This window comes from Staurois parvus, unplaced genomic scaffold, assembly GCF_062004578.1.
Source record: "Staurois parvus isolate SC_StPar_1 unplaced genomic scaffold, SC_StPar_1.0 ptg000059l, whole genome shotgun sequence".
Classification (NCBI taxonomy): domain Eukaryota; kingdom Metazoa; phylum Chordata; class Amphibia; order Anura; family Ranidae; genus Staurois; species Staurois parvus.
In genome coordinates this window covers 5,317,559-5,334,151 of record NW_028317855.1, presented here as the reverse complement: position 1 = coordinate 5,334,151, position 16,593 = coordinate 5,317,559, and the positions used below count along the sequence as shown (strand labels likewise).

The 16,593-nt window shown below is 41.0% G+C and overlaps 1 protein-coding gene across 1 annotated transcript in view; it reads right to left on the bottom strand.

Annotated features, from left to right (window-relative positions):
* LYST (lysosomal trafficking regulator) overlaps positions 1-16,593 on the bottom strand; it is a 310,685-nt gene that overhangs the window by 191,790 nt on the left and 102,302 nt on the right. The window contains exons 13-15 of the mRNA XM_089668582.1: positions 13,014-13,187; positions 11,191-11,348; positions 10,902-11,092 (exon numbers count right to left, since the gene is read on the bottom strand). Coding sequence (XP_089524708.1) covers positions 10,902-11,092; positions 11,191-11,348; positions 13,014-13,187 — 523 coding nt within the window. The remainder of the gene's footprint in view (positions 1-10,901; positions 11,093-11,190; positions 11,349-13,013; positions 13,188-16,593) is intronic.

Below are 16,593 nucleotides of genomic sequence, written 5' to 3'. Positions count from 1 at the left end.
TCCCCACAAATAGAGCTTTTAGTTGTATTTGAATTTTTCATTTTTTGCGCTATAAATGAATAAACACCATTTAAAAAAAAACTATTTTACTTTCTGCTATAAAACATATCCAATAAAAAGATTTTAAAAATCAAATTTCTTCTAAAATGTATTTTGCTACATATTTTTGTCAAATATTTTTGTCCCAATAAGCGTATTGATTGGTTTGAGCAAAAGTTATAGCATCTACAAATGGCGGTATACATACTAGAATTTATTTTTTAATATTAGTAATGGCAGTGACCAGCGACTTAAAGCGGGATTGCGCTATTGCGGCGGACATTTTTACACTAACTCACACTGACACTTTGTGGGAACCTGTGACACGAATACAGTGATCAGTGCTAAAAATCTACAATGTCATTGTATTAATGACACTGGCTAAGAAGGGGTTAAACATAGGGCAATCAAAGGGTTTTGTGCCTAGACAGTGTTTTTGTGTGTACTGTTTATACTAGGCAAACTGCTAGATTTTATTTTCTAAATAAAATCCAACAGTTTGCTGTTGACATAACACTGCTCTGCTTTGTTATGTCAGTGTCCTCGGCAATCAAAGGGTGACAGGCTCATGTATTGGCCAGCACCTTTTGATTGACTTCTGCTCTGTCCAATCACAGACGAAGCTGTGCTCCCCCTGTGGCGGAAATGCAAAATTATGTTTATATACGTGATTTTGCACAGAATGTCCGCCCTGTAGCAGTAAATCTGGATAAATGAGGAATTCTCTTAACATTTGATTTAAAAGTACAGTTTCGGGTGTGTTTTATACACAATCTACTGAAGTAATTTAAAAATGTGTGTGTAACCATCACTTTTAAATGCCACTGTTTAGCATTTGAAGCTGCTCTCATCAACTGCCATCATAAACCTGAGCAGGGATTGGACAAATTCCTACAGTGGGGTGCGGGAAGCTCCTATTGCTAGGGTATATTTTGTAAAAATCATCTGTAGAAAAATGTTAGATATTAAACTAACCTTTTTCCCATCTTCGACCCATGGCACCTTTGCAAAGGTGCTTCACTCGCCAATGTGGAGCTGCTCCAATCTCACAGAAAAGATGCATCCAGCACTGTAGTACATGTTTTTGTTGCAGGAATTGAAGTACTCAACATTCACTGGAATTACGTTGGCAGGCAGATGCACAACAGCATCCAAGAGAAAGGCAAGTACAATACCCAACTTATTACCTTTTTGTTCATTTATTTTTAACCGGTTGCCGACCAGCCACAATACATATACTGCGGCAGGGCGTCACCGCTTCGCAAAAATCACATATATATACGTGATTCGCGCTCCCAATGTTTTCACGGGCGGGGGGGGGGGATGCGCCCCCATCAACTCGCGGGTGTCACGATTCGATCCCTGAGGGATCAAACATTCGATTTCGGACAGTGATGTCCGGCTAAAATCGGATGATCGGTCCCTGTCCTGTGTCACTCGATACATTACACACAAAACCGCAGTGTTCACAGAATCAGGCCTGATCTCTGTTAGCACTTGTCGGAAAATTTTTTGTAGCGGTTCAAGCAGTCTCTGACAGCCAAGCACTCTTTTTCCCGTGAGTCGCACTAGGTACCTATAAATTTAGTGGCCAAAATGTCCAACCAAAGGTACACTAGTGAAGAGGATTCTGAGCATGTTAGGTGAGAGCAAACAGGAAAACTCACTGACAGAATCAGCCTCAGAATACGAACCTGTAGACAGCAGCGGCACCCTGACAGTTAGCTCAGACGACGGAAAAGAGGTCCCTGCTAAGATCAGGCGTATCCGACCCCATTTCCAGGTTGCTGAGGTGGTACAAAACGCATGAGGACTCTCATATGCAGCAGAGTGCCAGTACTAGTGCCGTGCTACCTTTTGGTGAACTGGTGAGCGGCCTAGTACATCCTTGTCTTATACATACCAGCACTGCAGTATCACTTGGTGACGTGGCGAGTCCCATAAGTGCAGTATAAGCTGGTGCGGTGGTAAGCACAAGTAGTGTGCCGCGGCCACCAAGAATTCGCACACAGGCCTGTAGAGCCCCTAGTATCCTTCCGGATGTGCTTGCAAATCCCGATTGGCAGCTCTCACGGATTCACCCACACCACGCCCACAGCGACTAGCTAACCGAAACGCTCACGTGCGGCCGTGACTTGGGGTAAGAGGGAATAAGGGGTACTTAACTTTGAATATATAAAACCGTATATAAGACCAGCCGTGATATACTTTCATAGCTCGCACTACCTCTTGGCCACCACCAGAGGGAGACCACTCCATCCGGATGGCTGACCACACACTGGCAGATACAAATCTCACATACAATCTGGTGCACTAATTAGAGTTGAGGAGCAGCTTAGAAATCACACACCCTTCTAGGATCCCTCCTGTTATCCTACAAGCCAGAACCCCGGTGTTAATCACTCTTCCACTGTCCACACACCAGACACACCACAAACGGTAGCTGGCCACCACCCAACAGTTTATCCGCAGAACGGTATGTTGGGACACCCCACACACACAGATCTCCGTCTGGCAGATCTGTTACCTTTACAATTTGCACGCAATCTGCCAACAGGCAGTGCAATTGCATACAGTCAATGAACTTGACCGAGCATTTAAAGGCACTAACATACAATACAATCTCTCCGAAGATATGAGCCTGTGCTTAAATACACAGAAGTCATTTATTAATTTTAAGATTTATTATCCCGAAAGTGAGCAGTGCATAAAATATGTACGAAGTATAAAAAGTTACAAAAAATACAAGAAGACACATAGACTATTCACTATAAAATAAAAGAGGATAAAACAGAAATAAAACTTTTACCAAGATTTATCCTGCGACTGGAGCAAGTGAGAGAGTCTGTAATCCATTAGTCAATTGAACCAGCTCCATACGAATTACAATGTCCCAATGTCAGGGTCCTCAATTTATGGGGATATGGACGTAGGCGGGACATTAGTTCTTGCCCAATTGACCCTGGGGGGTGTTCCTGTACCCGCCACAGGATGTACTGGGTGCTGACCTGCCCAAAGTCAATTGGACCAAGATTGGCTTGAATTACCAAGTCGGGGATCGGATTTCCAACACCAGCGCATCAGTCTGATCGCGACAGTACCAATCACTGTTCCGCTATCGCACTCCAACGCCACATAACCATTTCCTGCATTTTTCTGGAATTCTACCTAGGCCACAAATATAGTTTTTATATGCTGATGTAGCCTACAGAGTGCCCCATCAGAAGGAAGTATTTTCATCTCTCTGCAACTAATATTTTAGCTTTTATGAGGGATGAAACCTACTCCTTTGATCCCCTGATATACTACTTCAAAGCTCTGGTCTCCCGCTGTCATGAAGCCAACCTGTCTCCAGCCGTTTCCTTCCCGGTTTCCCCAGAAGATGACAAACCTTATTAGCACCAAGGTGTCACTTTTAGCCTGAGGAAGCTGCTCTGTCTTTTCAGATGTTAACTGGGGACCATCTGTGTCTGAGTACCTATGACTGAATATTTCTTTAATGACACGGAATGAACTAGATTTACATTGTCATATTTTCTACAGGTCACATCTTATTTACTCAAATCTGTACATTTATGTCACAGCAGCCTACAAATTCTGCAGCACCCGTACTTCCCCCATTCACTGCCCAACCCGGAATTCAGGTGGAAACAGCAAATTTAACTACTCCCTTTGATTTTTTGGAGATGTTTTTCACAGATGATCTTTATGCATTGATTTACATCAACTTATCACCGCCAACCCAAATTCAAACCTTGCCAGACCATTCGTATGGAAATCCATTACAGTTTCCGAATTTAAAGTTTTTTTGGGCCTAACCCTCAACATGGGCATTACTAAAAAAAATATTGCGGTTGTATTGGACCACAGACCCCATTCATCATATGCCCATGTTCTCTGCTGTCATTGCCAGGCATAGATATGAGACGATATTGCGTTTTATACACTTCAACGACAATACACTCAGTCATCCTCGGGGTGACCCTGAATTTGATCGGCTCCACAAAATTCAGCCTCTCGTAAATCACTTTAACCAAAAATTTGCAGATGTGTATACTCCCCAGCAAAAGATTTGGGTTGATGAGTCCCTCATTAATTTTTCTGGCCGCCTTGCATTCAAACAATTTATCCCCAGCAAGCGTGCCAGATATAGGGTCAAGATGTAGAAGACCTGTGAGAGAGCAACAGGCTATACATAAAAGTTTCAGATTTACGAGGGAAAAGATAGTCATCTGGAGCCCGCCGGATGCCCAGACTACATGGGGAGCATTGGCAAGATAGTTTGGCACTTGGCATCATCCTTTTTCCATATGGGGTACCACTTATACGTGGACAATTTTTATTCAAACGTGCCACTAGTTAGACATTTGTACAATCTTGGAATTGGCGCATGTGGCACAGTGCGACCTAATCGCCGGGGCTTCCCCCAACGGCTTGTAAATACCTGACTTAGGAAGGGGGAGAAAGCCTGCTTGAGGAACGATGAATTGCTCGCAGTGAAAGGACAAATGGGATGTTTTCATCCTGTCTTCCATTCATGCAGACGTGACAGTCCAAATTAACAAGAGAAACCCCTCTGTGTCCACGACTATAACCTTAACATGGAGGGGTGGGCTTCAACGAGCAAATGATGAATCCATACCTAGTTACCCAGAAAGCTCGACACTGGTACAAAAAGGTGTCTATTTATTTAGTTCAATTGACTACATATAACGCCTTTGTAATTTAAAAGGGGGGACAAAGCCTGCTTGAGAAACAAAGAATTTCTCGCAGTGAAGTGGAAGGATAAACGGGATGTTTTCTTCCTGTCTTCCATTCACACAGATACGACCATCCAAATTACCAAGGCAGCAGGTGTTGTTGAGAAGCCCCTCTGTGTCCACGATTATAACCTTAACATGGGAGAGGTGGACTTCAACGACCAGATGATGACGCCGTACTTAGTTTCCCGAAAAGCCAGACGCTGGTATAAAAAGTGTCTGTTTATTTATTTCAATTGGCGTTATATAACACTTTTGATTTTTACAAAGCAACTGGACATAGTGGATCTTTCCTAAAATTCCAGGAAGAGATCATCACGGCCCTTTTGTATCTAGAATGTGCTGTGGCCCCAACCCCCAACCCAGATGCAGTTAGCCAGATGCATCAGAGGCATTTTCTCGATGCCATTCCTGGTACCCCAACCCAAAGGAACCCCCAAAAAAGATGTTGTGTCTGTAGCAGACATGGAATTAGGCCTGACAGACGCTTTTTTTTATCCCTCCTGTCCTGACCAACCTGGCCTCTGCATCAAGGACTGCTTCCGTCGCTACCATACACTAGTGCAGTTAGTATAGGGTACAGCACGGCACAGTTCAGGGCACATTTCCACAGGGTCTCAAAAGATGCTAGGTAGTCAGGAAACTGGCTATCGCATTTGGAGAGACCCTACCATCTGTTTTTAAAACGTTAAAGTTTGGGGAAAAAAAAAATAAAAATTGCAAATCCCCCAAAAAAATTTAAATTTTAAAAACCAAAAATAGTTAGTTTTTTTTTGTTGTCATTTTTGTTATTGTTCTACTTTTACTGTTTTATTGTTAATCATTGCTGTTTTCTTTGCAGGAATGCTTTCAGCTGCAGCACTGACCTGTTTATTCTGACAGCAACAGGAACATGCTCTCAGAACATACATAAATCAAGGTGACTCCAATGTTCCCAGTTTCATAAAATTGCCAAAATTCAGTGAGAGGCAGGAAACAGATAAAATGCGCACTCACCAGATGCGCAAAGATATTGTGCAGTGTATAAATAAATGGAGGTCTCCCAGAGAGCCACTCTATATACTCACAGATTACAGGGAGGTTTGGGAGTTCCACACGTTTCTAGGTATTACTTGGTGGCTCAGATTTCCCAGTTGTCTATGCTTCATGCCACGACAGATATCCCGTTATGGGTACTCTTGGAATTACCCAATTGTGCTCCGCTTGCCTTAACTGCATTGCTTTGGCTCCCGCCTAAGTTACGCCCTCTGGACTTGAGCCCTATTCATGCTTCACAGTTCACAAACCTGGGATTCTGTAAAATATTCGGGTAATTTGATTTCATCATTTCTACCTCTTTTTCTGATCACACACAATCCTTTATTTCCGCCAGGCCTAGAACATCCCCCTTCTTTCACTTGGTGGACCTCTCATGGCTTTGTTATTGTACATGATTTTCTGAACGCTCGTACGTTTCCTTCATGGGAGTCTCTTTGAGAATCACGGGGGGTCCCATTGCAGGAACATTATCGGTATTTGCAATTGCGTCACTGGGTCCTATCCATCCGTCGTACTTCTACATACCCTTACCGCAAAACATTCTTTAAACATGTTTGTCAGCACTCCCCAGGGTCTCATTTCTGTAATTTATGCCTCCCTTAACAGTAGGTCCTCCTCACCACCCGTCTTATGTCTCTCAATGGGAGCGAGATCTGGGTGGCTCGATTGCAGCGGAGGATTGGCGTAGGGCCTGGGGGATGGTGGCGTAATGTTTAATACAGTCACTCCTGAGGCAGCCTACAAAGTTCTCCTGCGGTGGTACTGGGTCCTGGCTTGGATTGCTCACTTTAATCCGACTGGCGGAGATAGATGTTTCCGGAACTGTGGTCTACGAGGGGACGTCTTACACATTTGGTGGTCGCGCCCGCGATTGACAGGCTTCTGCTCTAGGGTTTTTGGTTTGCTACAAACGCTATTTCACATTACGGTCCGTAGGGATGCAAGAGTGGCTCTTCTGCACTGCCCAAATTTGGGTCTAGGTCTCAGCAGAATTTGGCATCCTACCTATTTATTTCACCAAGCGTGCCATAGCTCAAGCTTGGAGAACCCCTTCGGTTGTCTTCCAAGGAGTGAAGACCCGGATGAATGATATGTTGATCAATGAACAGATGTCTAGCGTTCTTCATGATTCTCATCCGAGATTCCTTAAGGTTTGGGAACCTTGGATACGATATTCCTTGCCATCCTTGCCCCCTACTAGTTATGGCCTCTTGTAGCTGCTGCCTGTGCTAGCCCTGGACCCGTGATTCTCCTAGTCTCCCTTTCCTCTATGTTTTCTGATTTCCTTTTTTTTATTTTTTTGTCATTTTTATTTTATTTTTCCTTTCTTCTAACCTTTTTTCTTTCCTCTTCTCTTTATGGTATTATGTTGGACTACTGCTGATAATATTTGGTTTGGCTTTTTGCCGTCCTTCCTCACTGTCATTGGACATTTTGTTATTTGGCTAATACAAGTCCGCAGGATGCATCTGTTTGTGTTGTTATGCTCGGCCCCTGCGTGGGCGTATATTGAGCTTGTTGTGTTCCTAAAACAAAACTTTCTTAATAAAAATATTGAAACAGAAATAAATGGAGGTCTGCCGGGAATCCCTCTTAGAATGGTGCTGGAAGCAGCCCAGGATGGATGAATATCATCAGGGTTTGTAGGGTAGTAATTCAACCGGAGGTCCCCTTTAAGGACACGGGTGCAGCCTCTTCAGTGTACTGGGAAGGTCACCAGGGAAAGCTCTTATTTTTATCTGTGTATGCAGCACTTCTGGTCCAGCCGCCTAGGCGATGTCGTCATAAGGTGCTTCCCATGCACTTCTGGGATATCGTCGTTATCTATCTTAGGAGTCCAAGCGAGTTTACAGAGGGGGTGACCAGGTGAGAGGGCAAATGTGACCCTAGAGGGACTCAGCCATGACTGTATCTATGTACTCCTGTCCAGTACACAAAGTCCTCCGTCCCAGCACAGGGGCTTTCAGCAGACTGCTGAAAGGAAAATAAAAAATTACAAAAAAAATAAATAAATTTTGAACACAAAAGTGTCATTTAAATAATTTATTGCTCACACATGCCATAGGTATATGTGGAATTACTCCCCAAAATACATTCTGTTACTTCTCCTGAGTGTGGGGGTACCACATGTGAGAGACTTTTTGGTAGTCTAGCCAAGTACAGGACCCCAAAATCCAATAAGCATTCAGGCTTTTAAAGGGCTTTCTTTCCCATTACACTTCCTGACTACCTATCACGGTTTTGGAGGCCCTGAAATGCCAGGATAGCACCAAACCCCACCAAATGACCCCTTTTTAGAAAGTAGACACTCCAAGGAATTTGATAAGAAGCACGGTGAGTATTTTGCATATCTCGTTTGTTGCCTCAGGCTTTTGGAAAATGAAGAAAGAAAAAACATATTTTTTCTTTTCTTTTTTTATATTTCAAAACCTTGTGAGAAAAAATGACATCTGCTAAATACTCACCATGCCTCTTTTTAAATTCCGTGGGCTGTCTACTTTCCAAAAAGGGGTCATTTGGGGGGGTTTGGTGTTATCCTGGCATTTCAGGGCCTCTGAAACTGTGATAGGTAGTGAGGAAGTGAAATTACGCACCTTCAGGTTTTCAAAGTGGTCATTGGATTTCAGGCTCCTGTATGTGGCTAGGTTCCCAAAAAGTCTCACATATGTGGTATCCCTATACCGAGTAGAAGTAGCAGAATGTGTTTTGGGGTGTAATTCCACATATACCCATGGCTTTTGTGAGCAATATATAATTTAAGTGACAACTTTGTATAAAAAAAAAAAAACAAATAAAAACTGTTTTTGTCATCTTCCAAAAACTTGTGGAAAAAAATAAATCTTTCATGGACTCAATATGCCTCTCAGCAGATGTCTTAGGGTGTCTACTTTCCGAAAAGGGGTCATTTAGGGGTATTTGTACTATCCTGGTATTTCAGCACCTCAAGAAATGTGATAGGCAGTCAGAAAGTAAAAGCTGTGTAAATTTCATTATCTATACCAGGGGTGGGCAAACTTTTTGACTTGAGGGCCGCAATGGGTTCATATACTGGACCCAGGGGCCGGACCAAGAGTAGATGAATGATGTATATGTGTCATCCATAGTAAGTATAGTAATATTCCCCCATAGTAAGCATAGTAATTAATCCCCAAATAGTAATTCATCCCCCATAGTAATTCATCCCCCATATAGTAATTCATCCCCCATATAGTAATTCATCCCCCCTATAGTAATTCATCCCCCCTATAGTAATTCATCCCCCCTATTAAGTCCCCAAGTCCCCCCTGTGTCAATTCACTTACCTTTGCTCCGCGCGTTCCTCTCGCCGTGTTCCCATGCCGTTCCCGTGTAGCATGAAAATCTGTCTCCTATGAGGATCTGTCCCCCTCGACGTATCTGCGCATGTGCCAGTTTCAGGCATTAGCAGCCGATCGGCGATCTCCGGCACATGCGCAGATACATCGAGGGGGACAGATCCTCATAGGAGACAGATTTTTATGCTACACCGGTCTTCAGGGCGGACTGTGAGAGGAGCCTAGCGGGAGCCTAGCTCCGCGGGCCGGATTAAAAGGTCTGCCGGGCCGTAGTTTGCCCATTGCTGATCTATACCATAGTTTGTAGATGCTATAACTTTCACACAAAGCAATCAATATACACTTACTGGGATTTTTGTAAACAAAAACATGTAGCAGAATACATTTTGGCCTAAATTTATGACGAAATTTGAATTTTTTGGATATTTTTTATGAGAAAATATTGTTTTTTCTTCAAAATTTGTTTTTTTTTGTTTATAGCGCAAAAAAATAAAAAGCGCACAGGCGATTAAATACCACCAAAAGAAAGCTATTTGTGTGAAAAAATGGACATAAATTTCATTTATGTACAGCATTGCATGACTGCGCAATTGTCAGTTAAACCAGTGCAGCGCTGTATAGCAAAATATGGCGTAAATTGCAGTATTTATACCATAGTTTGTAGACGCTATTATCAGTTGAAATAGTGCAGTGCCGAACAGCAAAAAAAGGCCTGGTCAGGAAGGGGGGTAAATCCTCAGGAGGGCAAGTGGTTAAACTTCTACGCAGTGTGTTAGCAATGGGCTGGGGGCAAAGTTAAAAACATACGTTCAACGAAGACTGGGTCCAAATTTGAGTCACCACTAAAGGTTCACAAAATGTTTTAGTGACAGAAACTTATAAAGTGCTAAACCAATAGTTTATGGTACCTAATAGGTTATCGCATATTAAACCCATCAATCCAGCCAACTGCTTTCGTAGCTGCTCAGACATAGGAACACTTTTTCATACCTGATGATCAAGGCATGTAGTTCACAGGCTGTTGTCACAAGTGTACAAAATCTTATGTAGTCTTTTGCAGCAAACACTTACTAAGAACCCGTATGAAGCTCTTCTAAAGAGGAAAACCCCCATTATTTCAAAGCACTAATTCACACGTATGACTCATGTTCTAACAGCTGCAAAACAGACAATTGTAAAAGCATAGCTTTCAGAGACCCTATAGGTGCCAGAGGTTAATTCCAGAATACAATGGACATTACTCAACGAGAAATTAACAGCTAAATTGCATGGCTCCATGCCAAATTCCACAAGGTCATGGGATCTATGGGTTACTCACTACTTACCAGATGATTTTGATTGCCACCTTCTTGAACTGTGATGTGTGCTATTCCCAGGTATCCCTGCATACAACAGCTGAGAACAATCCCTGGCGAAATCCTTCTCTCCTCCCTTCCCATTTTACTTACCTATTATACCTGATCCCCTCCTTATCCTCTCAATTCTTCCCCTTTCTCCCTATTCAACCTCTCTACCTTTGCTCTTTTTTACTCTTTTTGGTGCTTTCATTACAGTGGAATCTCATGATACTAACTGTTGTTTGTATATGGGTCAATAGACAATCACATAGTCATATTGTTAACCTGCAAATTTTGCGACTCTTGACTATGAAACCTCTCTATTCTTACCTACCTAAAAAATCTCTAATAAGAGAATGAACAAGAAAAACAGAACTTCAGAACATTAGTAAAATTCATGTGTTTAAACTTACTGCTAACAAGCTCATGTCCATTTCTCCGCTTTTCATTAAAAATTCACAAATTTGCTCATTCTGAAGAATTTCTCTAGAAATGTACTTGCAATGATCAATATTACTGTTGCCATACTTGCAAGTCATTAATGATGTAAAATCTGGACCTTGACAATAAAGATCAAATGCTTCTTCTGCACCAAGACTTGGACCTGAAAATAAAAAAAAATCCTTTCCGGTTAGGTATTTATTGTGAAAAGTATATCAACCGACAGCACAAATATTTTATTTTTTCAAGCAGCAGATTCACCATTGAAAAGCAGCAAATTTCCCAAACTCATCTGTCCTACTGTAGCAATGGTATCTTCTTGAGATGTTTGATGTCCAACCATACAAAAAGTTCTGTTGCTGTCAGATGAAAGGCTTCCTTTCCGCGGAGGATTATATTCTAAAGTAACTTCGGCTTTCCTGTTATAAAAAGTGAAGTTAAGAACACACTAAAGAAAATTAAATATGAACAAAAACATACTGCCTGCATTGATACTTTCCAAATGTATAGAATGGATAGTATTATTTTATGAGCTGCCTGTGTACTTTCAACAGGTTACTGCTTTTCAGGGTCATTTACCCTATTAATTGCAAAACTAGCATGTGACAAGTCCCCTTTAGTCATTTACATGATAAACACTTTTAGCTTCCAGTTCTCCAGTTGTAAGTCAGCAAAATATAGGAAGAACTTGGTATGGCCGATTCCCATCAATATGACGGCCTTTTTTCCACCCCTTGAACATCATTCAACATGGCATTAGTGTAATACATGTTCACAATCACAATTTTAATGCAGTCACATACTCAGTAAGTGATCAGCATCCAGCTGTGTCATGGAAATTTTGTATTTTTGGTTGAACTTTAAATGTGTTGAACTTTAAATGTGTTATTCATATGTCTCTCGTGTGGCTTAATTAAAGCTCTGAAGGCTGCAATTGGGCCATGCGCATGTACAATGTATGTATTACAGTACTCAGCTCTGTAATGGATGAGATGGCAGATCTGCGCTTATAGACCGGTGTGTATACCACCACGGTATTCGATGCGAATGCCGCCGGCGGTAGGCCGCGGGCCTGTATCCACATAGCAGCAGCATAGTACCACATGGACTCCGTACCGCAAGGCGCCAAGCAGTGCGAACTCCGCGTGTAGGCTCATGTATATCTTACAAGCCATTACCAACCTGAAACTGTATCTGGACGGATGTGTTTTAATAAAGATTGTATCGGGCCCATTCAGATATAGACACTGTTTAACCTAAGGGATGCTTATACAGAGAATTTACATACCACTAGGAGCTAGGACAGGAAGTCTGCTCTCCATAGAGGGCTCATGGGGGAGGACCAGTGATAGATAAAAGGAAAGGCTATGCTCCAATCGGAATGTACATCCCGTGTATAAGCACTCCCCATTGCATTGTTCTGTGGGAGGGGATTGACCTTATTCATGTGGGGGGCATGTGTGTGTTTGTAATAAAACCAGAGGCTGAGAATGAAAACGTCCTCTATGTGAATTCCAACAGCAACCTGAGAGTGTCGTGTGATCATTCCTGGGTATAGGGAGCTCCATTTCCTTACATCTCAACAGAGCTAAAGCAGTTGGAGGGGCAGGAATTGTGTAGTTTAGCTGAAGTCGTGGTAAGCGAGATTCGCACAGCTTTATGGGGGATTTCTGCGCATCCAACTGCGAGTACTCACGGTAAGGAGAAATTCGTTTAAAAGCGAATTTCCAAGACAGCTGCAGTCTATATACTCTTTCACTGATGTTTTACTTTAATATTTAGCATCAGCACCATTTACTTTGTTTTCTCAAAGGTTTAATGTGTAATATCAGCTTCAAAAATATAAATAAACATATAAACCAACTTTAAACCCTTTGTTTCTAGACGTACATGTTTCACAGTATGAAACTACACACCATGGCAGAAATACAAGCAGAAAACATACTCCCAAGTCTCATAATCAATTCAGCTTTAAATATAGCGATGTCACCTATAACCCTGAATACTGCTTCTTACAATCACAAGTCTTCACAAAACAAGAGAAAGGTTATATATCTCAACAATATCGAAAACCTACAACATACCTTTGTCCAGAGACCCACATCAGTATTTTGCTCTGGACTTTATTCTTACTTTCGGACAGCTCTTTGTAAGTGAAAGCCAAATGCTGCCAATTTCCAGGATGGAAAATGTTTTCTTGTGTTTCAACTTGTGCCAGAAGGATGCATTTTAAATCATCATTTACATGTGTGCACATCCTGCAAAATGGAGAACAACATTTTACCATCATAAGAGATTCAAATTTTTGCACTTCATCAAAATACCTCATCAGTGGATTGTTTTTAAATCCTATTAGATTAACTGCTTTATAGTTCTGCAAAGCCTAATGTCAAACAATCTGAACATAATAAAAATACAATTAAACACAGTTTTCTTACAGAGTGCATATTTTACATTGTCATTGCAATGTTAAACTCAGTCATTTTATGTAGTGAAAAGAACACCCAGATGCCCATATAAAACTGAAACATTAACATCTGGCAAATTTGCTTTAACTGTATCGGGGACAGAGAAGAATAATTCTTAAGCTGGCCATACACAGGGAATTTCACTCTCTGGGTAGCCCTGTTGGCACCCTTCCACCTGAGATCCTTTGATTCAAAAAACCCAGGCAGAATGTAGTCAGTCAACCAGCACCTGCATCAAATAAAGTGCAGGCATTGTATCGGTATTTGGACAGCCGATCATAACAGTGGGAGATATATCCATCCACATTGCATGGATGGAGAAAGTCTGTTAGATTCTGCAGGTTGAAGGAAAAAGGATATTTGTGTGTATGGCCATCTTTACTCTAGCAGGCCTGCCAAGAAAACTACATTAACTTTAAAACTGGGTAAATTCTGGCATTCCCCACATACAAATTACTTAGAACCCCCAAACATTTTTTCTAAAGCAGAGACCCTGGAGAATAAAATGGCAGTTGTTGCAATTTTTTATGTTGTACAGATTTGTGCAACCATATTTAATACACAAATTTTCAGAAAGAATATACACTTTGGTAAAATATAAAAGATGTTATGCCGAGTATATAAACACTTAACATGACATGCTTTAAATTTGCAAAAGCCAGTGAAATATCAACTAACGTAAATTAAAATATCTACAGGCAATGATTTAAAAGCTTTTAAAAAAGTTACCAGTTTAAACATAAGGCGTGGCACCATAATTAATGCCCTCAGACATTCGTGGTGATATTTGTAATACGATGACCCCATATGGAAGAAAAATATATTTTAAAAATATTCTTCCCAAATATATTAATATATATTTGAAATGCTACAATTTTGGCCATATTCAAAACACACACAATGTTGAAATGCGTTTTTATTACAAAACATATGAAAAATATTTTTAAAAATACATTTCAAATATACTGTATCTCTTTAAAAATACAAATCTACATTTTTGGAATGCATTTACAAATATATGTTCAGATTTTTAACATATAAAAATGTTAAAAAAAATCTGAACATATATTTTTACATATATTTGTAAATGCATTCCAAAAATTTAGATTTAGATCTTTAAAGACATACAGTATATTTGAAATGTATTTTTAAAAATACTTTTCATATGTTTTGTAATAAAAACATATTTCAACATGCAAAAAAAAAAAAAAATTATATATATATATATATATATATATATATATAATTTTTTTTTTCTATTTTATTTTTTTTTAAATATTGAATATGGCCGAAATCGTAGTTTTTCAAATATATATCAATATATTTGGGAATAATATTTTTAAAATATATTTCAAATATATTTTTATTCCATGTGGGACTGTTTACAAATACATGTGGGACCTGCATACACTAAAATGCCAAAAGTATTGGTACATCTGCCTTTATAGGCACATGAACTTTATTGGCATCCCAGTCTTAGCCGTAGGATTCCATATTTAGTGGGAAGGCTGTCCACAAGGTTTAGGAGTGTGCCTATGGGAATGTTTGACCATTCTTCCAGAAGCACATTTGTGAGGTCAGGCAATGATGTCGGACGAGAAGGCCTGGTTCGCAGTCTCCGCTCTAATTCATCCCAAAGGTGTTCTATTGGGTTGAGGTCAGGACTCTGTGCAGGCCAGTTAAGTTCCCCCACCCCAAACTCGCTCATCCACGTCTTCATTGACCTTGTTTTGTGCACTAGTTCGCAGTCATGTTGGGGCCATACCCAAACTGTTCCCACAAAGTTGGGAGCATGAAATTGTCCAAAATGTCTTGGTATGCTGACGCCTTAAGAGTTCCTTTCACTGGAAATAAGGGGCTGAGCCCAACCCCTGAAAAACAAATCCAAACCATAATCCCCCCTCCACCAAACTTTACACTTTGCACATAGAAGTCAGGCAAAAACCGTTCTCCTGGCAAGAACTTCTGTTACTTGCTCTCTTTTGGTCTCTATAATATACCATTAAGTGCTTTGTTGCATCTGTCCAAAAAAAAAAAAAAACAGTTTTAAAATGGTTTTGTAAACAGCAGCTGTAACAGGGTACCAGTAGGAGTGCAAGCAGCCAACCGCCAGCAATAAGACCAGGAGCTGAAGACCACACCCAAATAAAGAGGAAATATATATAATGTTTATATATATATATTATATATAATTCTTTATAGCATCTGCACTTGAAGACCAGGTCTATTCTGACACTTCTCTCCTATATGTAAAAGCAGTATTTTATTTAGCTAGAAAATTACTTGGAACCCTCAAACATTATATATCTATATATATATATATATATATATATATATATATATATATATATATATATATATATACATATATATACACACACACCGTATTTTCCGGCGTATAAGACGACTGGGCGTATAAGACGACCCCCTACTTTTCCTGTTAAAATATCTCTCTTCCAACGCACACCAAATAAAAAAACATCAGATTTGATTTCAATATGGTATGGTATTTCAGTATGGTATTCCAATGATGGGGTGCTATTCCTCCCACTGACACCACTGATGAGGCACTACTCCTCCCACTGACACCAATGATGGGGCACTATTTCATCCACTGACACCAATGATGGGGCACTATTCCTCCCACTGATACCAATGATGGGACACTATTCCTCCCACTGACACCAATGATGGTGCCCCATCATTAGTGTCAGTGTGTGAGGAATAGTGCCCCATCATTAGTCAGTGGGAGGAATAGTGCCCCATCATTAGTCAGTGGGAGGAATAGTGCCCCATCATTAGTCAGTGGGAGGAATAGTGCCCCATCATTGGTGTCAGTGGGAAGAATCGTGCCCCATCATTGGTGTCAGTGGGAGGAATAGTGTCCCATCATTGGTGTCAGTGGGAGGAATAGTGCTCCATCATTGGTGTCAGTGGGAGGAATAGTGTCCCATCATTGGTATCAGTGGGAGGAATAGTGTCCCATCATTGGTGTCAGTGGGAGGAATAGCGCCCCATCGTTGGTATCAGTGGGGAGAATAGTGCCCCATCGTTGGTATCAGTGGGGAGGAGGAATAGTGCCCCATCGTTGGTATCAGTGGGGAGGAGGAATAGTGCCCCATCGTTGGTATCAGTGGGAGGAATAGTGCCCCATCATTGGTATCAGTGGGAGGAATAGTGCCCATCATTGGTATCA